This window comes from Sinocyclocheilus grahami, unplaced genomic scaffold, assembly GCF_001515645.1.
Source record: "Sinocyclocheilus grahami isolate Dianchi unplaced genomic scaffold, SAMN03320097.WGS_v1.1 scaffold55.1, whole genome shotgun sequence".
Classification (NCBI taxonomy): Eukaryota; Metazoa; Chordata; class Actinopteri; order Cypriniformes; family Cyprinidae; genus Sinocyclocheilus; species Sinocyclocheilus grahami.
In genome coordinates, this window is record NW_015505234.1 from 4,009,983 (window position 1) to 4,037,578 (window position 27,596).

Here is a 27,596-nt window from a genome sequence, read left to right on the forward strand (position 1 = left end):
AGGTTGTAAGGCAGGCAGTCATCAAACATGCAGCGCAGGATTAGATCTACTGGCAGCTGATTGGAAATCTGATTGATGGCCAGATACTGCCGGTCCAGGCACATTTTAGCGAAAAGATTGAGTTGACACCTGAGAATGGATAGACATTCATATGTATTCCAATTTAAAATGAAACAAAGATCCTGCTTTGACAATTATAATATAAAATCTAAAATAAAAGAAAATAAACTATCTTCCAAAGATGTCATTGAACTATCACCTGTAGTAGGTGATGATGTCAATGTCCAGTTTTTGTCCATTCTTGGTATCCTGGGCAAGGTGGCGGATGGATTTCCCATGAGGCTCTTGGTCCTTATCATTCCAGTATAGCCACACCTCTTCATCATCACCATCCTCCTGGATTAAAGATGACTCCAGAGAGGTCTCTGTGTGTGGGATCAGTCTAAGGAAACACAAACCCAGTCATATATTTTAACATAAATGCAAAATGATCTTGTCACTAACAGAGTTTCATCCCATAATTCTGAGTCATTGTTATACAGCTAATCTCAGCAGAGAGCACAGAGCAGATCTCACTTGGTCTGGATGAGGATGTCTGCGTTGATGGGGTTCAGCATGAATTTGCAAATTAGCTCCTGAGTGATAGGAATGGCTGTTTTGTTGGAGACGCAAAGGTCAGACAAATAATCCAGAAACCTGGGGGAAAAGGCACAATAACATACACAATTAACTTTGAGACCACACTAACCAATGTGAAAACAGCACTTGTATCAAATGCAAGAATCAAATCTGAATGTACACTACTGTTCAAAAGTATCAGTAAGATTTGTCTCTTTTTTAAAAGAAATTAATACTTTTATTCAGCAAAAATGCATTAAATTGATCAAAAGAGACAGTCAAGACTTTTACATTGCTAAAAAAAGATTTCCGTTTCAAATAAGTGCGGTTTCTTTTAACTTTCTATTCATCACAGAATCCTGAGAAAAATGTATCACTGTTTCCAAAAAAATATTAAGCAGCCCAACTGTTTTCAACACTGATAGAAAAAAAAATCAACATATCAGAATGATTTCTGAAGGATCATGTGGCACTGAAGTTTGAAGTAACAGCTGCTGAAAATACAGCTCGGCCATTACAGGAATGAATTAGATTTTTAAATATAAAAACCAAAATGCTATTTTAAATTGCAATATTTCATAATCTAACTCATTTGGAATTAAAATGATTCTAAAAGGACAAATAAGAATCTTAAAGATACAATCTTACTTTGAAAAAATATATATATATATTTTTTTTATCCAGCAGAATATTACAGTACGTATCTTAAAGAATTCTTCAAGATCAAGATCTCTTATTTGATCCAATACACTGGTTCCAAATTACAGAAAATCTATTAGTTTTCCTACCTGGGCTCTCGGTTCCTGCGCAGAAGTTTGACAAAGGTCTCAATCTCACGTGCAGTGATATGTTTTTCTAACAACTTGCGGTTGTTGTGCAGTAGAGCAGTGATTGTGTCTTCAGCCAGGATCTCATAGCCGATTTGAGCCTGCATGATGGAAAAATTCTTGGCTATGTACTCCTGTAAGAAAGAGGATACGTGTATTAGTCTAATGGACAACCCTAATAATTGGAACTGATAATTGAAGATATTCCTTGCCTGATTCTTGCGGTAATCTTGTTGGGAATGGCGCAGAATTCTGTAACACAATTGTAGCATGTACTTAAACGGAGCGTTGCGCTGCTCCCCCATATCCTCCAGTTTCGGCATGAGCGGGTCTTTAATCTCAGAAAATGGCGCTTTAAGAATTCCAAAGATCTGCAAACATAAAAATTACAGTCAGAAATCTGCCACTGAATCTACGATTCTTAAAAGAATCAACTTGAGATGACTGTTTGAGCAAACCTGTGCCAGGATGTTTTGCTCTCTCATGAGTTTCTGCCTCTCTCTGCTGGGGTTCGAAATGACCACAGACAACACGTCCTGTCCGTTGTTTGGCACGTCGCACACAAAGAAGATCAGGTCCTCCAAAAGCTTAATAGTAAACCTGAACATAAAAACATAAGATTAAGTACATTTTTGTGACTTCTGTGTGATCTGAGCTTCATACATTTCTATGCAATTAACAATGCTAGTGTGCAAAAAACTATTGTCTATTGTTACCACACCTTAACAACTTCAAAGGTCTTCAGTAACATATACCTGCGTTCATTTGCTGCTGCAAAATTGCTGATGCCCAATATATGCACATACATCTCCAGGACCTTGTTGGCATCGTTGGCAAAGTCCAAATCTCGGACCTCTGATAGGGGGACAGAATTAATGGAAAATGCCTCCTTGTCCTCCTTCATTTGACAGGTGCCGATCTATTCGAATAAACAGAGACATTACATGAGCTTTCGTTGACAAGACTAGTTTTTCTTCACATAAAAATGGAAGGAAATAAATAACCTTGAGCATAACGGGACGTTCCTCCTCAACATCAATGGGAATGTTAGTACTGGTCACCCAAGTGTTTGTGCACAAGTGCCTGAGTCTGACATAAGAATTCCTAAAAAAGGAAAGTACATTCTTTAAATGAATCGAACCCATGACCTTGCGGTTCATAGCAACATACTAATTTGTCAGCAACAGGAAATACCCAAAAGTACATGTGGTATAGTGTGGACTCCTATCCCATCGACAGCACGTAATGGGGACTTGAATAAAAACTAATCTGAACAAATGGTTTCATAAGTAGATTTTAAAATCTAAATGGTTGCTCTAAAAGGCTTTGTGAGCACTTGAATTCATTGGAAGGACTTGTTCTACAATCATTACTCCCTTTCAAACCCTTACTGCTGCTTTTCACCTACATCTCTTAGCTTGCACTTCTAGCCAATGTTGGTGCTTATATGAATTGCCTCTTTAGGGTAGATTGCTTGTACCATTTCTCATTTTGGATAAAAGGGATTTTGCTAAACATCTAAATGTAAGTGTTTACATTCTAATTTCATGGTTTCCATGATTAAAAGTCATTTTAGTGTATAGGAACTAACCTGGGAACTAGGCAGTCTGCCCGCTGTAAGGTGGTGGCATCCAGTTCAAAAAGAGAGGCGATGTCATTGCCATGGGGCACTGACAAAAGGGTGTATGGGATCTTGTAAGCCTGCCACTTCTTTTTAGAGTACAAAGTGCCTGTGTTGGTCTGAGGTTTGCATAGAGAGACAGGCGAAGGTCACATTGGCGTATAACAACCCACATATGACATTGCAAGTACCACGGAGTATGCATGTACTGTTCCATTATTACTGGTTTTAAATATAATTTGCACTTATGGGTTACTGCATGTAATTGTTCTATTCTTTCATTATTTTTCCATGAAAATATTCATGGTGAGACCTCAAACCAGGGTTATTCCTGTTAACTAAAATTAAAGCCATAGTTTTTTTTTTACTTTAATCAAGATTAACTTAAAATGAAAATCTTAAATGTTTTATATTTTAGCCAGTTGCCAAGGAAACGTTTCTCATTTTTATTGATGTACTAAAATAACAAACAAAAATTAATAAAACCATATATAGACATTAAAAAAACTAAAACTAACAGAAATGACAAACACAATAAAATGACTAAATGGAATGAATTAAAATGAAAATGGAAAAAATAAAAACAAATTTAAACAACTACAATAGTATCTCAATAATACTAAAATAACAAAAACTGTCCTCACTGAATGATAAAAACTGGTTTTAAATATAATTTGCACTTATGGGTTACTGCATGTAATTGTTCTATTCTTTCATTATTTTTCCATGAAAATATTCATGGTGAGACCTCAAACCAGGGTTATTCCTGTTAACTAAAATTAAAGCCATAGTTTTTTTTTTTACTTTAATCAAGATTAACTTAAAATGAAAATCTTAAATGTTTTATATTTTAGCCAGTTGCCAAGGAAACGTTTCTCATTTTTATTGATGTACTAAAATAACAAACAAAAATTAATAAAACCATATATAGACATTAAAAAAACTAAAACTAACAGAAATGACAAACACAATAAAATGACTAAATGGAATGAATTAAAATGAAAATGGAAAAAATAAAAACAAATTTAAACAACTACAATAGTATCTCAATAATACTAAAATAACAAAAACTGTCCTCACTGAATGATAAAATAAAATAAAAAATAAATAAATAAAAATAAAGAAATGTATTTACAGTAATGCAGTTCCAATGGAAGTCTATTTAAAAGCAGAAATAGGCAACTCTTATTTTTGTTAAAGCTCTTTATTGGTGTTACAAGGTCATAACAGGATTCAAAGGTTGCATATGACCAGACAAGATCGCAAGCTATTTGACCAACCTAATCTCATGTTGAAACGTACAATATTTATGTCTTGTGACTCTACTAACATAAAAGAGTATGTTTTAACATTAATTCAGTTCCATTGGTAGTGCGCTACTGTAAAAACATTTTTGCTTGTTTTTAAAAAACTGAAAACTGTTTCGACAACATTGAACCTGCAATTCCTACAATGGCCATCTACAGTGAGAATATTATGCAGGACAGCATCTGTGGCACAGACTGTTTTCACCGGAGCTTTTTGATGGAGGGCTATTTGGAGAGCAGCATTATAAATTCTCCTCTGCTCTGACTCTCTGCAGCTCCTCTGACTCACTCCACTGAAGCAGACAGCACGTCTGCCTGACTCTCACGGGGCACCCCCAGATTCAGACATTATGTAAGGAGCCCCCGCTGCAAGCGTGCATGCGCGTGTGTTTGTCTGCGAGGCTGCTGAAGCAGAATGCTAATATAGTGGAAAGGTGCAGTGAGAGACACAGGCAGAAGAAAAAAATAATCTCCGGAGAGTAGGAGGACGGCAGTTGTCTGTTGCAGCGTGAAGGAGGGGAGAGAGAAATGGATTACGTAATAGTGAAGTTGTGCAGGAGAGTTGGGTTGGGCCGCAATGCTGTGTTGACGAGACAGAACAAGTTCTGTTTACTTCAGCAGAGCGAGTCAGACACAAAAATTCATATAAAGTTCACCACAATCAGCAAATGTGTTTAATACATTACAGTCTCACATCAATGTTTTATCGATCATCAGACATGCCTAGATAGAGTCTGCACACTTCAGTCACTGTGTGGTAACTGTGGGAAAAAATGTGCGGAATTCTGGTGAATGAGTAAAGGCAATTCTTTGGAACTCAGTGGATATTTCAGTGAAATTCTGCAAGCTTAGATTCCAGGCCTAGTTATGACTCTGATTGCATAGGCTGGCATCCAAGTGAGGTCTGACTTACCTCGTTTTTGGTGCTGATACTATCAGTATGATCTTTAAAATCAGGATTCATCTGAAACAGAAGCACAAGTGTTCATGAAAAGCCTTATGGAATACACACAGACACAAAGGGGGGTTCTTTCAGCAATTTTATCTCAGGCAATAACCCCCTCTGTCCGCACTGTGCACAATGGATGGCTGTGACTGATTCTACACTACTGTGACAATAACATTGAGAAGACTGCCACCTGCAGCCCATCTTCTGTTCTCCCAAAAATATAAAAAAATTATGATAAACCTCTCCAGAAGTACATTATATTGTTTTGAGGTAGATTATTAAAAAAAAAAAAAAAAGTCACCAATGCTGCATTTATTCGTTTAGGAATACAATAAAAACAGCAATATTGTGAAATATTATTACAAATTAAAATAACAATTTGCTAATATATCTTAAAATGAAATTATTTCTTTGATGGGAAAGCTGAATTTTCTTATTATTTTTATTAAACATTATAAAATATCACATCTTATTTTTTTCTTGTTATTCATTTCTTATTATTAACAATGCTAATATAACAGTTGTGCTACTTAATTCTGATGCATTTTTTAAGATTACAATTCTTTGTAACAATATAAAAGTCTTTACTGTCACTTTTGATCAATTTAATGTTTTTGCTGAATAAAAGTATTCTTTAAAAAAATTTATTGACCTTAAACTTTTGAACAGTAGTGTATGTCACGTTTAAGCATTAATTTTGTCTGAGATATTTCTCCATAAATTCCCTAGCAGAAATAAGAACAGAAACAAATGAGATTACTGTTGACATTCAGTAGAAGTACAGAGCTTTGGACTATTTTTTAAAGTCTGTGACACGTTTCTACATTTATTAGCCCCTTTCACACAGTAATGCTAGTAAATTGTCGTAAAATTTACCGGAACGACTTTACCAGTAAATACAAAAATGCGCTGTTCACACAGGCAATGACCTTCTGTCTTTTTACCGGTAAAGCACCATTCACACATCAGTTTCAAAATTCTGGTAAATTCTGTGACATCATTAACCGGGAAATGACCTCTAAACATCTCGTTCTGCGTTCACACACAGCATCATACCGGTAATTTACTGGTAATGTTACAACTTCTCATTCCGGTAAATGTACATTTATAACAGTATACTTTGTGTTTTACTACCTTGGCATTAAATTACAGAAAACGGGTTAACACTGTGTTTCTAAAACAACGGCTGAGGAAGCGACGGCAAAAAAAGACTTCTTTCTCTCTTCTGAGCAATGTAATCAATCTCTCAATATTTTTTTTCCTCTTTTGGAAAGTCATAGAAACGCTCTTTGGGGGGCAAATGGGAATGTAAAAATAATATTTGTTGTAGTTTCCGTTCACCACTATAGACGTTCAACCAACTATGATGACTTCCACTTCAGAGAACCCTGAGAAATGTGAAAAGGGTCCATAAAATTATTTGGAATATTCAAGTTCAGATAATTCGGTGTTGGGAGAGTTTGATGAGAAATGATTGAGTTGTTGATATTCTTCTTAAACTCCTTGCCGTCTACAAGAAACAATAGAGATCTCTGAAAGAGCTGCTAATACATTCTGACATTCTTCTGATATCAGCATTCAGATAATGTGTTATTGATTTCAGGGTCAGTTGAGTAAATGCAGCTAAATCACCCAAATGGTGCGCTAGTGAGTTTACTGCTCTGGGAAAAGCTTCATGTGTGCAGCATGCAAATAAATGTGAACCACAGGAATTCACACAAACCACACCATGTCAAACCATGTGCTAAACAGCTCTTTAACCATGACTGAATTATGCAAAGCAGGGAGAACGGAAAACCGGATGAGTTTCGGGTAAGGACTAAACAATGTAGAGATGGAATGTGCACCTCTGTCGCAAGGTAGTGGCCTGTGGCGAGGTGTTTGAAGCGAAACAGGCTGTTCCATTGGCCGGCTCCTCCTCTGCAGGGGTCAGAGTGTACAACCTGAAGCACACAGGACAGGATGAGAGACTCCAGATTAATTCTGTACTGCATGGTATTGTTCTAACTTCTGAGTAAGAACATACACTACCGTTCAAAAGTTTGGGGTACGATTAAGTAATTTTTTAAAGAAATGAATACTTGTACTTAGCCAGGACAAATTAAATTGATCAAAAGTGACAGTAAATACATTTATAATGTTACATAAGATTTTTTACTTCAAATAAAGGCTGGTCTTTTGAACTTCTCATTCATCAATGAATCCTAAAAAATTAACCAAAGTTTCCACAAAAATATTAAGCAGCACAAATGTTTTCAACATTGATAATAATAAGAAATGAAGACTGGAGTAAAGGCTGCTGAATATTCAGCTTTGTCATTACACAACAGTTCTTTTAAAATGTTATAATATTTCACAATATTACTGTTTTTACTGTATTTTTTAATTAAAAAAATTACAGCCTTGGTGAGAATAAAAGATTTTTCAAAAACATGATAAAAAGTCTTATTGACCCCAAACTTCTGAACAGTAGTGTGTATCCCATTTAAAAATCATAATATGTTATGATACATTTTACTTCATTACATATAGAGAACTTTAAGTTTGTGAATTCAGATCAGATAAAAATAAGAAACAAACGTTTACATCATCGTACAAAACTATACCTCCACTTCCCATAGAGCTTTTGAACTGGTGGCAGAGGTTGCTGACTGGCGGAGAGTGGTTCGTAAGAAGACATACTGCTGTTTCTTGTACTCATCACAAGTAAGAAACTTTTCCTGCTCGGCATGAAACAACCTCACCACATCCCCCTGAGTGAATCAAAGAGAGAGACCCAAATGATTAGAGAGATATTATAAACCACAATACAAAACAAACCCAAATCAATAGACCACTCCTAACATATCTAATAAACTACAACATAAGACTCACCCCTTTTAATATGTCATCTCTGTATTTACAGAATTTCATGAAAAGAGTGACCTTCCAATTGGTGTTGCAGTTCAAAGCGTTAACCTGGCAGACGGAAATACACATCTTTATTTCCATTACTTTTTCATGACCTTTCTTTTTATTTTCATTCTTTTGTGATTGATTTTGATTCCAATTTTTATTTTAACTGGCCTGATTGATTCACTGAATTTTTTTGTTCACAAATCAAACAGTTCTACAGCTTTGCTATAGAAACTTCCATGACTTGTTCAAGCTTTCGAACATTTTATCAATGTTCATGATTTTTCCAAGCCTGGAATCCAGAATTTCCCCTCACATTTCCAGGTTTTCCACCACCATGGGAACCCGGTAATTAATACCATGCATCAGAACCTGTGACTCATCATGTGATCTCATTAACAGTGCTGCTGAGAACACAGCTGGTGTCTGACCTCTCTGCAGCCACGGTTATCCAGGAGTTCGATGTTGCTGGCGTGGAGAGGCTGCCCCGCGTTTACAGGCATTAGAACCACTTTATCTCCAAGCACCACCTACAAACACACACAGACAGATACACACACACAACACTGCTTTCAACATCAGCTGTTTCTGTTGTTTCACCATTTCAACAACAAAAGAAACAGAATAAAAGAAAAATCGCATCCTATGACATGGGGTCATTAAAGAGCAGATAACTAATGAAAAATGAGAGCACATTATTCAACAGAACAGAGAACTTGTTTATACACACAGATATAATATCCATTGCATGCTGAAATAGGTAGTGTAAATGCACAGTTTGTGAAGAAAATGTGAGTGAAGTGTGTTAAGAATTCTATTCCTCTCTATACACAACATAACATCACAGACATCCAGTATCACTCAGAACTCAAGCCCCTGATGTCAACAGTGGATCTGAACCTGTTTGGATGCTATTTAATAATTCTATTCCGATTTGGAAACTATTTGCATACTAGATCTGAAAGTATTTGGATATATTTTAATAATTCAGGGTTGAAAGTAAAAATCATGACAAAAAAAATTAAGCAACAACATTGTGTGAACATGGCTGTTAGGGTTGCATGTTACATGCATGTTAGCATACTGCAAACTTCTCTGTGTACACACACACACACTGCATGCGCCAAACTATATATTAGATACCTTCACAATTCAGTTGCTGAGATGAAAACAAGAGGAGAGACCAGATGAGTTAACACAACAAAATGTTCATATAATGATGAGAGATGATTAGCTTTTTTAAAATGGGTAAACGACCCTACTGCATGTTTAAAAATAGAAAAACGTAATAAAAGTCAGAACCTAAACCCACTCCAGTCATTGTTTCTGAAGTGTTTGTTGTGTTAGTGGAGCGATGCCTACATTGTCTCCTTCACTGCGTAGCTTCCAGAAAGGCTGGATGCAGAACCAGGAGCCCTCATTTCCCGAAGGGTCCAGAGAAACACGCATTGCGTTCTTCTCCAGCAGGGCCGGAAGACGCTTATTCACTGTCAGGTACTTATTACTCTTAATATGGAGAAGCTGAAAATATAAGGAAAGTGTACTGTATTTAAAATACTGCACTACATACATTATCATTCAAAAGTTTGGGGTCTACAGTATTTTTTTTTTTGAGGGTCGCATTTAACTGATCAAAAGTGACAGTAAAGACATTTATAAAATTACAAAAAATATATGACAAATTTCAAATGCTGTTCTTTTGAAATTTCTATTCATTAAATAATCCTGAAAAAAATGTATCACTGTTTGTAAGTAAAATAAGATGCAATATGGACCAGTCATGATTCAAAAGTGAAAAGTCTGGCTCTGTGAGAATATAATATGTAATTATTATCAGATGCTAGTCTCACATAGCCAGACTTTAGATTTTCAAATCATGTCTTTGAAAGTAAAACACAAGGCCACACACAGGCACATGCATTTCAGTCAAGGCTGTAGCCTGGAAAGCAACTGCAAAACTCAAACGGAGAGGCCCTTTGGGTCAAATAAGTTTGGTAAAACATCTGAAACCATGGTTTTTGTGTAAGCTCATAGAAGCACTTAGATTAAAGTGACCAATCAAACAGGCACTTATTTCTATCAGTTCTGGAGCCGTATATCACAAACACTGTCAAATGCCTCTTTGGCCCTTGAGCGGTGCAGTGGCAGCCTTGGCAACAGTGTGAAAACAAAGTTCTCAATGTCCAACCAAAAGTGTTAAAAAAAAAAACATTTGTTGATAAGAAGAGGGAAGCTTGACTGTACCTGTATAACCCGACTATATTTAACAACCTCTCCCAGTAATTTCTTCTTCTCAGTATCGTTCTGTTTCTGCTCCATTTCCGCTGCATGCTGCAAAATGTAGTAGAAAGGACAGCAAACTATAATTAGCAACCCCAAAACGCCTAGTAATAGAATTCTATTGCATAATCAGTGATGTTAAAGAACTAAGATGCATACAGGTGCGTCTCAAATTAGAATGTCATGGAAAAGTTCATTTATTTCAGTAATTCAACTCAAATTGTGAAACTCGTGTATTAAATACATTCAATGCACAGACTGAAGTAGTTTAAGTCTTTGGTTCAAATTTCTTGGTAAACGGGTGCAGTGACTTTGGTTTTCAAAAAACACAATGGACCAACACCAGCAGATGACATTGCACCCCAAATCATCACAGACTGTGGAAACTTAACACTGGACTTCAAGCAACTTGGGCTATGAGCTTCTCCACCCTTCCTCCAGACTCTAGAACCTTGGTTTCCAAAATAAATAAATAACTTGCTCTCATCTGAAAAGAGGACTTTGGACCACTGGGCAACAGTCCAGTTCTTCTTCTCCTTAGCCCAGGTAAGACGCCTCTGACGTTGTCTGTGGTTCAGGAGTGGCTTAACAAGAGGAATACGACAACTGTAGCCAAATTCCTTGATATGTCTGTGTGTGGTGGCTCTTGATGCCTTGACCCCAGCCTCAGTCCATTCCTTGTGAAGTTCACTCAAATTCTTGAATCGATTTTGCTTGACAATCCTCATAAGGCTGCGGTTCTCTCGGTTGGTTGTGCATCTTTTTCTTCCACACTTTTTCCTTCCACTCAACTTTCTGTTAACATGCTTGGATACAGCACTCTGTGAACAGCCAGTTTCTTTGGCAATGAATGTTTGTGGCTCCTTGTGAAGGGTGTCAATGATTGTCTTGTGGACAACTGTCAGATCAGCAGTCTTCCCCATGCTTGTGTAGCCTAGTGAACCAAACTGAGAGGCCATTTTGAAGGCTCAGGAAACCTTTGCAGGTGTTTTGAGTTGATTAGCTGATTGGCATGTCACCATATTCTAATTTGTTGAGATAGTGAATTGGTGGGTTTTTGTTAAATGTGAGCCAAAATCATCACAATTAAAAGAACCAAAGACTTAAACTACTTCAGTCTGTGTGCATTGAATTTATTTAATACACGAGTTTCACAATTTGAGTTGAATTACTGAAATAAATGAACTTTTCCACGACATTCTAATTTATTGAGATGCACCTGTATATAGTAGTTATAACACCTGTCGGCAGTCAGTGTTATAAGGGCACCTGTAATTTCTTGAAGAGGTCTCCCTGTGTGTTGTTCCCATGTTTTCCCTGTTTTGCCTTCCAGAACTGTCTCTGTGCAGAGTACCTATTCATAGGACACACCTTGAAGAGACAATCTAAACAACAGAAAGAAAAACAATTCTATTAGTTGCTGAATTTTAGTTTCCCTTTTGAGGGAACTCAAATTGCGTCCTCTAGCGGTTGCTATGGGGAATGACTTCAGTGTGACCGGTGTCTGAAGCACATGTCTAAACACGACAATAACATTGGCCGGCGACAGCCTATGACGTCACTACCGGCGCGACAAGAGTATAAAAGGGCGCTGGGAGAATACATCATCCTCTTCTTTGGCTTCACTGCCGTTTGTTTATGTTAGCAGCTAAGCACGACTAGGAGTGCATGTTCTCTCGTCAGAGGCTTCGCTCTGATACCAGAGGTTTCACACGACCCATGTGTTGTGTGTGTGGGTGAGAAGCAAGCGTGATCGGCTCTTGAGAGAATTGAATGTGCTCATCGCACTCATTGCGCTTTCTTTGTGGATAGGTGTGAACTGAACATGTTTGACTCACAAGGAGGCAGATTGTGCTAATCGTGTTGCATTCACGGGACTACTGAAATGGGAGGCGAGTACTTCACCATTTACCCTAGACTGTAGACAGCATTTGCATGAGTGTGTTCACCTCTTGTGCGAGTTGAACAAGCTCATAACGACGCATTAGCAGCGGTTTCTGTTCTCGCATGATTTCCGAGGGAATCGAACACTTGAACGAAGCGTGTTTAGGAGCTGAATACATGCTGTACGTTGCGGTCATGGTGATAATTCTCTGCCTATCACCTGCGGTTCAAGACAATTAGTCGGACCATTCGCGGAGTTTATTGGCAGAGCATGGAAGGGACCTGACATTATAACTGCACCCCGGGAACCCATGCTGTGAGCCTTTACTTTCATTTCAAGGTTGTATGGCTCTCTGTGAGCCTCCTCTGTCTGAGAGTCGGGGTTGTAGTCTCCATGGGTTGGGACCTCCCCCCTGTCCTGGGGACCTCTTGTGTTGTATGGCCTTCTACAAGGCCTCCTCAATTAGGCTCCTCCTCTTTCTCAAGTGTAGGCTGCAAACCTCCTTGATGCTTGGCCCTGAGCTGAGCTAGTGCTCCTTACCCGCGAGTAGTGTAGTTGAGTACCCTGCTCTCTGGGGCTAGGAGTTTGAGTATACTCCTCGTGCTTCTTAGGGCCACCTGTGAGTACGTTACTGGCACAGAACCTGTACGTCTCTGGTACAGAGTGATATTGCGTACCCTGCTCCCTGATGACCTCGCTGGGTGTTTTGGCTTCGAGAAGCCACCCTGGCCAGGGTGCTTATGAGGTGAGCTAATTCGCCCTGAAGGGCTCCTTGAGATCTAAGCTCCCTGTGACCATTCTGCACATGCACTGAGCTTGAGTTCTCCTCTCATTGAGTTGCTGAGTAACTGCGCTCTTGGAATCCCGCTCTGCAGTCATGATAGGTTGCAAGGCCCACTATGGACCTCCCTGTTACATTGCCCTTATGGTTGAACTAGTGAATCTCTCCTCTCTTTGTGAGTGACTTGAGTACACCGTTTCCCCTGAGGTATGAGTGTGATGGCACTTCCTTCATTCTGAAGGCATATTTACATTTAGACATTTAGCAGACGCTTTTATCCAAAGCGACTTACAAATGAGGACAATGGAAGCAATCAATATCAACAAAAGAGCAATGATATGCAAGTGTTATAACGAGTCTCAGTTAGCTTAATGCAGTAGCAAGGTTTTTTTAATTAAATAATAAATAAAAAGAAAACAGAATAGAAAAAGAATAGAGCAAGTTAGTGTTAGAGGACTTTTTTATATTATTATTATATTTATATACTATTTATATATTATTATTATTTTATATTATTATTATTATTATTAGCATATTATTGAGTACTTGCTCTGAGGAGCCCTAATCATGTGCATGAATGGCTTTGGGTCCTGTCCTGTTTTCGTGGTTGAGCTGGCATTGCTCCCCTTGGTTATAATGATGGTACAAGAGTCTGTCGCTCCCACAAGCCTCTTCAGCAGGCTCCTTTCAAGCCTAGCTGCCCTGTCTGGCTGAGTTTGGCAGTGCTCCTCTCACTACGGGAGGGTTGCCTATGAGCCTGTTGCTCCCAGGTTGAGCATGTAAGTTCCCTGGTCAATTTGAAAATTGTGTAATCCACTCTCAGGGCTCTCAGGGCCTCAGGCAGACAGGTTGTTGGCTATCCTGTAGCCCCACTGGGAGAATTAGGGGTATATGTATGAAGTCCCCCTAGGTGACAGGCCAGGGTCTGGTGATATGGTGAAATATAGATGCCCAGCCATATCCCCTTAAAGGAATCACATTGTTATCTGATTCCAAGCCTTTGAGCTCTGCCCTGGGACTGGGCTTCCTTGTCAGCCCTTAACAGGCAAGTTATTTTGGGTATGTAGCTCAGGCCTTTGGCAGAAGGGGATAGTGTCACTGACAGCTGCTGATGCGTCCGAGGGGCAACTCCAATGGTTTCACTGCGGAGTTGGTGCTTAGTGCTCGCCTCCGAAAATATGGCATGCACTTCCCTCAGCATGGCAGTGTGGGTATTCCATACATAGAGGACATATTCCTAGAGGACGCAGTTCGAGTTCCCTCGAAAGGGAATGTCTCAGGTTATGTATGTAACCATGGTTCCCCCTGAGATGGGAACGAGACACTGCGTCCTCTTTTCTTGCCATGCCTCAGGACGCATGTTTCGTTATTGCAGATGAAGCAGCGGATGACATATTCTCCCGGCACCCTTTTATAATATGGTCGCGCCGGTAGTGACGTCATAGGCTGTCACCGGCCAATGTTATTTTCACGATTAGACGTGCTTCAGACAACGTTCATGCTGAAGGCATTCCCCATAGTGACCACTAGAGGACACAGTGTCTTGTTCCCTTCGCAGGGAACCATGATTACATGCGTAACCGGAGACGTTTTATATATTTTATTCAAATAAAAAATAAAAAAAATCTAATAAAAAACAAATAAAAAAAATCTAGAAATCTATAGTATATAGTACATAATATTATTTATGTGCGTCTCTCTCTCTCTATATATATACATATATATATATATATATATTATACACAGTTTTTAATTATAAATATTATACTAACTATATAAATATTATTAATATAATAATAAATATAATTTTTTTATATATATTTATAATAATATAAATAAGAGACATTTTAAGTTGGTTTCAGTGTCATTACTGAATCCAAGTGACTGTATCATTTTTTTTACAGGCTGTGTCTTTGAGTTAAATAAAAGGACAGGACTGACAAACACAATCTGTCATTTTACTCCAGCAAGTCAAAGTTTGTTTGCTAACCTTCAGGGAGCCACTAAAATGTGTCTACAACAGTGTAAAAGTTTGATTATTAAAGATTTAAGAACATTTTATACAGAATTTTATAAATAATTATTGACACTGAGATTACATGAATCTTGGCATAAAGGTGCGGACACATTTATCATCATTCAACAAATTTTTGCAGGCTAAATCCAGTCAAAGGAATCCAAGTGATCTGGAATTTCCCATGAGAATGAAAGATTTTCCCACAGATTTCAAAACAAGTTCAATTTGGCCACATGGATTTGATACGTTGACCAACAGAACGCTGCTTGGTTTGAGAGTGACTTTATACATTGCCAATCTATTGATAATAGACAATGGACCTTTTATCCTGCAAAATCTTGCTGAAATTTCGGTGAAATGTGCTTATTGTATTTTACCATTATTTTCATTTTCTGGTTAACTATTACTTCGCAAAAATCATCAAGTACATAAAAAGTGCAAGTTATCACATGGGCTTTTGTGTTCAAAAGCACAGGAAGCTTGTATTGACTTGTAGTGAACATCCCTTTAGAGCTAGCGTTTCAACAAAGCCCTTCAGCATAGTTATAGCTATTTCTGATTCTTGTACAGTCCTCCAAATTGCACTTGAGGAACAACACTGTTTACCCACCTCTGCTTACAATTCTAGTCATTAGGCAACAGCAGGCACCCTACTGAGATCTCACTATAAAGCTGAAGATATGGGGACAGCCTGCGTGCGTGGCCTTGGCAAGAGCAAAGATTCAGTGTGTAGGAGGCTGTTACTGCTCAAGGGCCGAATAATTAATCAGTGGCTGAGCAGGTGTAAAGAATCACACACACACAGAAAGCTACAGCTACATATTTATTTTGCCTGGTGTTGGGATTTCTTTTGCCTGCCACTTTTTATTGGTACTACAATGCTGGGGAAAAGTAGCGACGCTAACTTAACTACATTTTTCTTTAGCACGTAGCTCAAGTTTTTTCAAAACAACATAAGCTACTTGTTCCACCAACTAGTGTAGTAACTTGTAGCACAGCTATAGCTTGACTGTAGTTTAACTACTTTAAATTATGAGCAAGATGTAGCTTCATAAGCTAATTTCAAATTAGCTCCCATCACGATTATATCAATAACAACAATCCACTGGCTAATAATGGTGCTAATATGTTAGCATTGGGTCATGTAGTGTGATCAGTCTTGTCGGACTGACTCACCTCTGAATTTGTCTGGTGGGTTTGTAAGATCCCCAGCCTCAGGTTGCACCACACATCGGTCATCCACCAACCTGAAGGGGCAAAATATGACAACTTCTGTAAAATTATACACTGAAGGATGGGAAACAGAAAATGAAACATGTTTTAAAGACAATTTTCTTTCAATTAGACTTCGACTTTGTTCAGACAAGCAGCAATAAGCATCAGATTTTTAAATATATATTTATGGTTTGACCCTACAGTAGACAAGTGTTTCGGAAAATGTATGGAATTATAATAAGAAATATTCCGTAGGTGTCACGAATCCGGTCCGTGGTCTTCCGTTTGCTCACCACCAGAGGTCGCCTTCTGATTACATTGACTCTCACACCACACAAACTGTTGCACGTCACCCTGGACTACATTTCCCATGCTCCATTGTTCTGACTGGACTCACCTGCAGCCAATCACACACACACTATATAACAACCACTCAAATCCTTCTCTAATCGCAGAGTATTGTTTGCACTGATAATCATCAAGTGTTCTAAATTTTAAACAAATAAAGTGTGAGAGTATACAGACAATATCCATATTGTATGTAATTTCTTAAATTATAAGAAATTACATCTTTAAGCATGACTGTTTGGATTTACATGAGAGTTTTATATTAGAGTATTATATTGGAGTGTGTTAATTAAAAATTTTAATTTTAAAGTTGTTTCTGTTAACATTAGTTAATGAAATATGAACTAACATTAATGATCAACGTATGATTAATATTTAATATGAATATCTTTATTCCATATGAAAAACATGGTTCTGTAATTGTGTGTGTGTGTGTAATAAAGTTCAGCAATATTTTAGTTTTCATACAGTATCCATTTTCAAAACTATGGGTTGATTAATCGGTTATCGGTCAGTTATCGTATCTGTAAAATCCACTATCTGTCGACCTCTAACAAATACAAACATTTTTGCTCACTCTTGTCTTAAATAACTAACTATGAGATATTCACTGTTTGAATACAGTATACATTTATTGGAAATAGTCTCTTATGTTCTCTTAAGTCACTTATGTTCTCTGAGGCACCTTATTCAGCATGGCATGTTGAGAATTTAAACTTGAGAGTTTAAAAGACAGACAAAAAAGTCCTCTGATATCAATATAAAATAAAATAAAAAGTATTTCAAGACACAAAAAAGAGACTTAGTAGGCTCAGCATTGTATATCAAAGCAAACAGAGTTTCCTTTCATGAAGGACTCAATTGAAAATGCTTGTAATCCTAAATCAACAAACTATTCAATTCTTTGAATGCAGAGCATATTTGCCCACTCTATGGTCAATGCAAACCCACACAGTCAAATTTAATTACACACTATGCTCAGTTGCTGTGACCACAGGCTGTCTTAACAGAATAGGTTACAAAAAATAATGTTAAAACCTTTCATAACACAATTTTGTTTAGTTTAAAGGAATAGTTCACCCAAAAATGAAAATCTGCTCACCCTCTGGCCATCCAGATGTGTTTGTTTCTTCATCGGAACAGATTTGGAGACTAGCATTGTATTACTTGCTCACCAATGGATGCTCAGTGAACGGGTGCCGTCAGAATGAGAGTCCAAACAGCTGATAAAAAACATCACAATAATCCACAAGACACCAGTCCATCAATTAATGTCTTTTAAAGTAAAAAGCTGCATGTTTGTAATAAACAATAAATCCATCGTTTAGATGTTTCAACTTTAAACCACTGCTTCTGGTCAAAATATGTGTCCATAATCCACGGTAACGCTTCCTCCAGTGAAAAAGTCCATCCCCGTTGTTCTCTCACATCAAAATCCAGCAACATATTTGTTTAGAACAGTTTTCGCTTGTGCATTTGTGCCTGGTGCTTAATTCAGATAAGACCACTTTTTAACTGGAAAAAGCAGTATTATGGATAGAGGACATGCAGCTTTTTGCTTCACAAAATGTCAATCAATGGACTGGAGTCATGTGATTCATTTGTAATTTATCAGCTGTTAGAACTCTCATTCTGACGGCACCCATTCACTGCAGAGGATCCATTGGTGAGCAAGTCATGTAATGCTACATTTCTCCAAAACTCATGTACATCTTGGATGGCCTGAGGGTCAGTAAATTACCAACAAATGTACATTTTTGGGTGAATTATTTCTTTAATATTAACCTTTTCAGTGGTGAGTTTAAAATATTCTAGCGTTCCCCCCAGAGTGAGTGTTTTTTAGGCGACTGTTATTTTAGAACGTTTCCCCTTACTGTTTCCATGGCAACGCGTCATGCTTGTCACGTGACACACCACACTGTATGACAGATGGATCGCTTTTATTTCGTTTTTCATTTTTTATTCAAAAACTTGCTTACCATTTCATGAATAAGCTGATATTTCGATTCACAAATGTGTAAATGAGTGCGTTTTGTCGTTTAAAAACATTTCTAAATGATCTTGATCGTGAACAGTAACGTGAGATGGGCGCAGCCATGTTTGTTCGCGCTGCAGAGAGTCCTGTCAGTCTACATTTCTCCAAAACTCATGTACATCTTGGATGGCCTGAGTGGTCAGTAAATTACCAACAAATGTACATTTTTGGGTGAATTATTTCTTTAATATTAACCTTTTCAGTGGTGAGTTTAAAATATTCTAGCGTTCCCCCCAGAGTGAGTGTTTTTTAGGCGACTGTTATTTTAGAACGTTTCCCTATGGAAAGCCGTTGTAACATTTAATCTATAAGCCGTACTAGTATCTATTTTCATGGTACTAGTACCTATTTTTTAGATACTAGTATCTTTTCCATTAAGTACTAGTACTCAGTAAATTACCAACAAATGTACATTTTTGGGTGAATTATTTCTTTAATATTAACCTTTTCAGTGGTGAGTTTAAAATATTCTAGCGTTCCCCCCAGAGTGAGTGTTTTTTAGGCGACTGTTATTTTAGAACGTTTCCCCTTACTGTTTCCATGGCAACGCGTCATGCTTGTCACGTGACACACCACACTGTATGACAGATGGATCGCTTTTATTTCGTTTTTCATTTTTTATTCAAAAACTTGCTTACCATTTCATGAATAAGCTGATATTTCGATTCACAAATGTGTAAATGAGTGCGTTTTGTCGTTTAAAAACATTTCTAAATGATCTTGATCGTGAACAGTAACGTGAGATGGGCGCAGCCATGTTTGTTCGCGCTGCAGAGAGTCCTGTCAGTCGGATTTACAGCATGTGAATTCATAAATTTCTCCCGAAATACATGCAAATAAGTGGCCGCTGAACTGTAAAAAAAAAAAAAAAAAACTTTGTGGTTAAAAACACTGCATAGTTGTAAAATGATCCGAACTTCCCATCACTAGTTTGAATTTGGCAGTTATGTGATGTCACCGAACGTTCTAAATCCCATATGTGGGACCGTACCGCTCAACAGGTTAACAAACACATTTTAGAGCCAATTTAACCAAACTGCCTCTCCTTAAACATAAAGAGGCTTTTTGTGAAAGCCTGATCAAAGTTTAGATAAAGGAGGAAGCAGCAGTGCTTTTTTAGGCCTGATAAACATACCAACATCCAGGCTTTCCCCACTGTTATAGTTCAAACTAAAAATAAGCAATTACTTATCAAGGGCAGCTCATGGTTTTCTTAACGATAGCACTTGTTTCAGCTTGGCTATCTTGTGAACACAGCTGTCTGTAAATAAATACAGCAATAAAATGTAGAAGTTCACACCACTGCACTGAACTGACCGGAGGAATGTGTGGGTGTGATAGGCTATATGTCTCACACGTCATGTTGAGAATAAAATTAAGTTGTTTATTATTAAATTTTTGTTTTAACTGAATTTATGAATAATGCTTCCATGATGTAAATCAAACAACCTCAAAATGTGTAGTACAGCATCAAGCTAATCTTCCTTCCTTACAATTGTAGAAGACACACAAAAGGAATGAATGGTGTGAGTTCACACTACATACATTACCACATTTAAAGGAAGTGCCTCACAGCGTATGACAGAAACGCCATTATCTGACCAGTATTTCAGTATGCATTACTTTTCTCCTGTTACCCAAGACCTTTTTTGTACCCCTTTGTACCTCAAGTACCCTTTTGTCAACAACAAAAAAAAAGCAATGCATTTCATTTAAAATTGAAAAAAAAAAAAAATGAAATATGAAGCGAAACTCACCATTTATGTACATAAAATTATTATATGTGGCAGTCCAGCATATTGGTAAATTATGTATGGTTGCATAAGACCATAAAGTGTGTGGAAAGCTGTTCTATTTCATTTTTGCAGATTTAGAGTTCAGTGTTCACAAGCGTTTTGATGCAATTCAACTAATTATTATTAGTTACTATGCTTTAAGACTTTGGACAGGACAGATAGTTTCAAAGTAGGGATGCGCCGATCCGATATTCATATCGGGTATCGGCTCCGATACTGCCATTTTTCTTGGATCGGGTATCGGTCAGAGAGGGCAGATCCAAATCCGATTATTTTTCATTTTTTTCTCGATTGTGTGAATTATTCTGTGTTACTTCTGAAGCCATACAATAGCTTAATGTGAGCTACATATGAATATTTAAGTCCTTACATTAAAGTTCACACAAACTCTTTTCTCCGCTGTGGCTGTCAGTCATTCGTTCAGCCTTTAAACCCTGGTCGCGTTCGGTTACAGCAGTCAGCTCGGTAAAGCTCTCTCCAAGATCATTCTGTGTTCCCATTATACTTGATTTGTAAATACATGTCTATGATTTTGCAAAAAGGACTTTATCTTCTTGCCGGAGTTTAATGTTGTTTTGTTACTTGCTACCGGGTGTCTGTGAGAACAAACATTTTTGGTTATAAATAAAATGCCTAGTCAGAGGAAACTGGTAGATTCACAAAAATAGTAATTTTTGTTGTGTGTGCCACTAGCAGCAGGATTTAACAGCATTAACTTGGCAAGTGGTTCCACTTCCAGAGTGACCCTGAAAGGCATTAAATGCATGTGTGAAAATCTACAATGTGTCAGGGTACTCCATCAATAACAGGTCCTTAACTTAAGTAAACATTAGGGATGCGCCGATCGGATATTCATATCGGGTATCGGCTCCGATACTGCCATTTTTCTTGGATCGGGTATCGGTCAGAGAGGGCAGATCCAAATCCGATTATTTTTCATTTTTTTCTCGATTGTGTGAATTATTCTGTGTTACTTCTGAAGCCATACAATAGCTTAATGTGAGCTACATATGAATATTTAAGTCCTTACATTAAAGTTCACACAAACTCTTTTCTCCGCTGTGGCTGTCAGTCATTCGTTCAGCCTTTAAACCCTGGTCGCGTTCGGTTACAGCAGTCAGCTCGGTAAAGCTCTCTCCAAGATCATTCTGTGTTCCCATTATACTTGATTTGTAAATACATGTCTATGATTTTGCAAAAAGGACTTTATCTTCTTGCCGGAGTTTAATGTTGTTTTGTTACTTGCTACCGGGTGTCTGTGAGAACAAAACACGGGCGTAGAAAAGACTATAAATAGTTTTTAACTTGCACAGTAACTGAAATTTAAAACTGTTAAAAGAAAGGTTCAATAACTGTTGCACAGATATAATACACTACGCATTAATTTATCTTCCCTTTGTGCTTTGCAGTTTTTAACACGAAGCGCTTACAATGCGCTTTGTGCTCATAGACTGTCAACCCTCTACATTGTGAGTAAATCACTCGCACATGCGACTAAATCTTCACTCTGGGCGAATAAATGATGTCTAATATGAGCAATTAGCAATCAATTCTCAGATTTTAATCGCCAGTGTGTGAGTTGGAGGCTGAGTATATGATTAGCACAGATATATTTTCTAAAAAATAGATACTAGTACCATGAAAATAGATACTAGTACGGCTTACAGATTAAATGTTAAAACGGCTTGCCATAGTTTCCCCTTACTGTTTCCATGGCAACGCGTTATGCTTGTCACGTGACAGACCACGCTGTATGACAGATGGATCGCTTTTATTTCGTTTTTCATTTTTTATTCAAAAATAATTGCTTACCATTTCATGAATAAGCTGATATTCCGATTCACAAATATGTGTAAATGAGTGCGTTTTGTCGTTTAAAAACATTTCTAAATGATCTTGATCGTGAACAGTAACGTGAGATGGGCGCAGCCATGTTTGTTCGCGCTGCAGAGAGTCCTGTCAGTCGGATTTACAGCATGTGAATTAATAAATTTCTCCCGAAATACATGCAAATAAGTGGCCGCTGAACTGTAAAAAAAAATAAAAATAAAAAAAACTTTATGTGGTTAAAAACACTGCATAGTTGTGATTATATGACAAGTGCAAAGCACAGAATAAATAGCACTGAACGTTATGCAGTAGTTTAATGAAAAAGAAAGAAGTGTGAGTAAGGCCTGTAAAGAGTGCTGCTTCCTGAAATCTAATTCTGTCGCGTGTCTTGCTGTTATGATCTATTGACAGCCATAATTTGTTAAAATCACAAATACTGATTTTAGGTTTGGCAAAGTAATATTTTCAAGTACCTTTAGGAGGTATGCATACACTTGGTTGGGATTTTTAGGACAGTCCATTCTGAGAAAGGAACAACTTTTGCTTGAAAGTCTACAGTGTATTAATTAATTTCCTTTAACAGTAAGAAGTTAAATTCTCCTGAATAAAGACAAAGTTGCAAAAACCTGATTTTCAGGTCTACAACATCAAGTAACAGCAAGTTGCCCTCTGATGTGCATTTCCCACAGAAAAAAAAAATCTATTATAATCTTTTTGACAGTCTTCAATGTCATTGAAATGAGGATTAGGAAAACCCTCAGAGGGAAGCATGGGAATTTATGTAATTTATATGCTTTATTAAAGTCTGCCTATCCTCACATGAATCATCAGGCATGTCTGCATTTAATAACAATGCCAAATAATTAACAAATGTTCAGTGAAATATTCAAACAATGTAAAAACTTTTTTTTTTTAAATCATCAACCACAGAGCTACCAAACCACCACAAAAAGAGCCACTCTACCGAATGATGACTAAGCCAAGTAAGTGCTGCAAATGGGTATTTTCATAGTGACAAATAGTTTTATTGCTTTAATTGGCTATGCCAGCACACTTCCTCATCTTCCTGTGTATCTGTACAGACGTATTAAACAAAGACATTAAGTACATTAATAGGATGTGTTTTAGAAGGGGGAGTAGAAAACAGGAAAGGTGCCAACAGCCTATAGTATTACATGCTTATAAATGAGTAACAGAGTGCTTCTAGCTCTCTTTAAAATATTTGACAGCCAGCAATTTTCAAAGACACAACAAAGTACACTACACAAGTTAAACATGAACCAAATGCCAGCCTGGTCGGCAGTGTTCAAACATACTAATTATAGCTCCATTACTTGATGACGTGAGGTGAAGGAGTTAGACCTTGTCCAAGCAAAATAATTGTTCCTAGCTTGCTGCAAGTTAAGCATGTTAGAACAAATCCTATTCTTTCTCTTAGACCAGATGATGATTTGTATTTCATATGTAAGAAATTGGAGTAAGCTACTACATTTGCTTTCACAGCCATGAACCGATTAATAACTGATTATATAGAATGAACTGTGTGACCAGCCATATTAATGTCCTTTTAACCAAACTACTCTCAAATTATAGCCATAAATGTTTATTATGTAGAATTTCAACCAATCAAACCTCTTATCAGTCTTTCCTCTCTAGGGTTCGGCAGTATAACAAGATATTGGTTCCTAAAAAAAGGTAACCCCATTCAACTTCCATTATATCTCTATACAAACCCATGACAGCCTCTGGGAAATTGTCACGAATCCTGTCCATGAACCGTCTGCTTGCCACCAGAGGTCGCCCTCCCTTTATATTGACTCTCACACCACACAGACTGTTACACATCACCCTGGACTACATTTCTCATTGCACTAATCACAAGCTCACCTGAAACCAATCACACACAGCTGCTACCAATAACACACACTATATAAATCATTCTCACACTACCAGTCAACGCCGAGTATTGTTCAGCATTTATCGCTCACCTAGGGATAGCTACTTTACAGAGCCCTTCCAAGTTCATGAGTCTAGCCTGGTTCATAGTCTGTTTTCCCGTGTCTTGATCCTAGCCTGTTATCTCGTCCTGTCTGATTTCTGCCTGCCCTGAAGTTTATAGCTTGTCTTGGATTTACCCTTTGCCTTGCTGATTCGGACTATGTTCGCACCTCGATTGGATTATTGCTTGTTTTGGATTCCTCTTTTGTCTTGCCCTCTACATATCTGTTTGCTGGTGTCCGACTCTTGCCTGTGTTGACCCTGCCTGTAAATAAAAGCTTGCATATGGATCCGCATGCCTCTCGTCTCATCGGTTCCGTTACAGAAATAATCCAAGAATGCCTTGTTTAGGATCAGAAGAAAAGCTTTGGCAATGTTTAGTATAGAGTGCAAGCATACTACTAAATACTGCACAGTATAAATTGCATACTGCCTGCTAAGTTTGTAAAATATTAAGAAATAGGCAATGCGCAATCATAAAAACTTTAGTTCCCTTCATTTGTGAAACATGTCTTTTGGCAGTTTGATCAAATAATGTTCCACTTGATTCATTAACTAGAAATAGAAAGTTAAGTCAAGCACATTGCATCGTGGGAAGCAGTACTCCCATAGGGTGCAACAGTGCCCAACCACTATTTCATCTGCCTTGGATACGCAAGTGTTTTTCCCATAGGGATTTAGAGAAAAAGTATTTAAGAGTTATAAGCTATGAGGTGAATTGCAACATGACAAACTTTGATTTGAAGTAAAAATGTATTTGAAAATCAGAAAAAAGACAAAGTTACAAGGCTGTGTATTTAACAGCTTTAATGAGGGAAAGAACTACAATCCCGTGAAGCACTGCGAAAAATAAGAGAAACATATAACTGTTATGTTGGTTATATACAGAGAAACAAAAATTATAATTTACTGCAAAATATGCATATTATGCATACAAGTATTTAAGTAGCTTGGGAGCAGTAGGAACATCATTCAAAGTGCTTCTTGGGAGTGGACAGGCGCTAAAGTGCTTTTTTGGTGCAATTTGCTTGTTGTGATTCTCTGACTGGTGGCAATTTCGCTGCAGAATCATGGGTAATTAAGTTTTTCCACCATGAATTCTGCAGCTGAAAATTATTTACAATATAAGTGGAAATAATGCAGGTTGGTGGCTTCAACAAAAGCACATACCATTCAATTAACAACACTGTAGCTCACATTAGTCCTGTCTTGAAAGGGATAGTTTTCAAAAATGAACATTCTGTCATAATTTACTCACCCTCAAGTTGTTCCAAACCTGTATGAGTTTCTTTCTTCTTTCTCCTGTTTGGTTGCCAACATTCTTCAAAATATCTTCTTTTGTGCTCAACAGAAGAAAACCACTCACACAGGTTTGAAAGAACTTGTGGGTGTGTAAATGATGACAGAATGTTCATTTTTGGATCAACTACAGCGCCCTCCACTAATATTGGCACCCTTGGTAAATATGAGCAAAGGTGGCTGTGAAAATTAATTTGCATCATTTATCTTTCTGATCTTTCATTAAAAAAAAAATAATCACAAAATTCTAACCTGTCATTGAAGTAAATCAATGGAAAGTCGGGGGAAAATCTCATTATGAAATAAATGTTTTTCTCTAGTTCACATTGGCCACAATTATTGGCACCTAATTATTGCAACGTCTTTTTCCCAAGATAACAGCTCTGAGTTTTTTCCTATAATGCCTGATGAGTTTGGAGAACACTTGACAAGAAATTAGAGACCATTCCTTCATACAGATTCTCTCCAGATCCTTAAAATTCCCAGCTCCATGTTGGTGCTTCTTCTCTTCAATTCACCCCACTCAATTTCTACATAGGGTTCAGGTCAGGGAACTGGGACAGCCATGGCAGAAGCTTCATTTTGTGCTCAGTGACACATTTTTGTGTTGATTTTGATGGTTGTTTTGGATCATGGAGGGCTTGCGGCAACCACATGTGACGACCCTGGGCTGTACTCCGCTTCGTCCACAGTGAAAGCCGATCCGGTGATCCACAGTGCAAAGTATTGTTGTATTTCCTCAGCGACCAGCACGGATCAGCTCCAGGCATGACGAAGCAGATATCGTCCATTTGTTAAAATCCATGATGATGTCTCTGAAAAAGATGTCCAGGACCTCCGGCAGAAAAATAGGCCCTCAACTTTAAAGATCCAACAGTATATTTAACCGTGGGCATGGGGTACTTTTTATCCCTGTTGGCACCAAACCCATCTGGTGGGTATGCTGCCAAAAAGCTCTTTTTTTTTTTGTTTGTTTCATCTGACCATATAGAAGCCAGTCCCGTTTGAAGTTCCAGTCGTGTCTGACAACGGAATATGCTGGAATTTGTTATCGGATGAGTGAGGAGGATTTTTCTTGAAACCCTCCCGAACAACATGTGGTGATGTAGGGGCTGTTTGATGTTTTTTTTAAAGGGGTCATATGATGTTGCTGAAAATAATATTATTTGGTGTATTTGGTGTAACGAAATGTGTTTATGCAGTTTAAGGTTAAAAAAACACATTATTTTCCACATAATGTACATTATTGTTTCTCCTCTATGCCCCGCCTTTCTGAAATGCGTCAACTTTCTGACCCCAAGACATAACTAATAACTGCAAATTTCCAGCGGTGATCCTTGGATAGTCTTTGGCCACTCAAACTCTCCTCCTCACCGTGCATTAGGACAATATAGACATGTCTTCTTCCAGGCAGATTTGTAACATCTTTAATTGACTTCTTAATTATTGCCCTGAAGGTGGAAATGGAGGTTTTCAATGCTTTAGCTATTTCCTTACAGCCACGTTCTATTTTGCGAAGCTCAACAATCTTGTTCTGCACATCAGAACTACATTCTTTGGTTTTACACCTTGTGATGAATGATTAAGGGAATTTGGCCTTGGTGTTCCTCATATTTATAATCCTGTGGAACAGGAAGTCATGGCTGGACAATGTCAAGCTCCTAGTCACCCTGGTGTGCTAAAAAAAGGCTGGAGCGATGATTCAAAAACATGAAAGCCCATTATAAACGAGGACATAATTATGGATTATAATGACTTATACTGTCTTTTTACACATTGCGTTGCGCCGCGTAAACATAAAACCATGTCTGCATTTGTGATCGGAGAAATGACAAACAACAAGCCCTACTCTACACTGCCCAAAAAACTCGCTTTAAATATAAAAAATATAAAAT

At 37.7% G+C, this 27,596-nt stretch overlaps 1 protein-coding gene across 1 annotated transcript in view; it reads right to left on the reverse strand.

Moving 5' to 3' along the window:
* Nucleotides 1-27,596, reverse strand: part of LOC107583890 (inositol 1,4,5-trisphosphate receptor type 2-like) — a 43,934-nt gene that overhangs the window by 12,835 nt on the left and 3,503 nt on the right. Inside the window, exons 2-19 of the mRNA XM_016270244.1 lie at nucleotides 16,357-16,427; nucleotides 11,767-11,882; nucleotides 10,462-10,548; nucleotides 9,580-9,738; nucleotides 8,649-8,747; nucleotides 8,197-8,280; nucleotides 7,929-8,075; nucleotides 7,170-7,265; nucleotides 5,287-5,337; nucleotides 3,037-3,185; nucleotides 2,450-2,549; nucleotides 2,201-2,364; nucleotides 1,904-2,045; nucleotides 1,658-1,816; nucleotides 1,407-1,579; nucleotides 577-696; nucleotides 260-442; nucleotides 1-129 (exon numbers count right to left, since the gene is read on the reverse strand). Of these exons, the coding sequence (XP_016125730.1) occupies nucleotides 1-129; nucleotides 260-442; nucleotides 577-696; nucleotides 1,407-1,579; nucleotides 1,658-1,816; nucleotides 1,904-2,045; nucleotides 2,201-2,364; nucleotides 2,450-2,549; nucleotides 3,037-3,185; nucleotides 5,287-5,337; nucleotides 7,170-7,265; nucleotides 7,929-8,075; nucleotides 8,197-8,280; nucleotides 8,649-8,747; nucleotides 9,580-9,738; nucleotides 10,462-10,548; nucleotides 11,767-11,882; nucleotides 16,357-16,427 (2,229 nt within the window). The remainder of the gene's footprint in view (nucleotides 130-259; nucleotides 443-576; nucleotides 697-1,406; nucleotides 1,580-1,657; nucleotides 1,817-1,903; nucleotides 2,046-2,200; nucleotides 2,365-2,449; nucleotides 2,550-3,036; nucleotides 3,186-5,286; nucleotides 5,338-7,169; nucleotides 7,266-7,928; nucleotides 8,076-8,196; nucleotides 8,281-8,648; nucleotides 8,748-9,579; nucleotides 9,739-10,461; nucleotides 10,549-11,766; nucleotides 11,883-16,356; nucleotides 16,428-27,596) is intronic.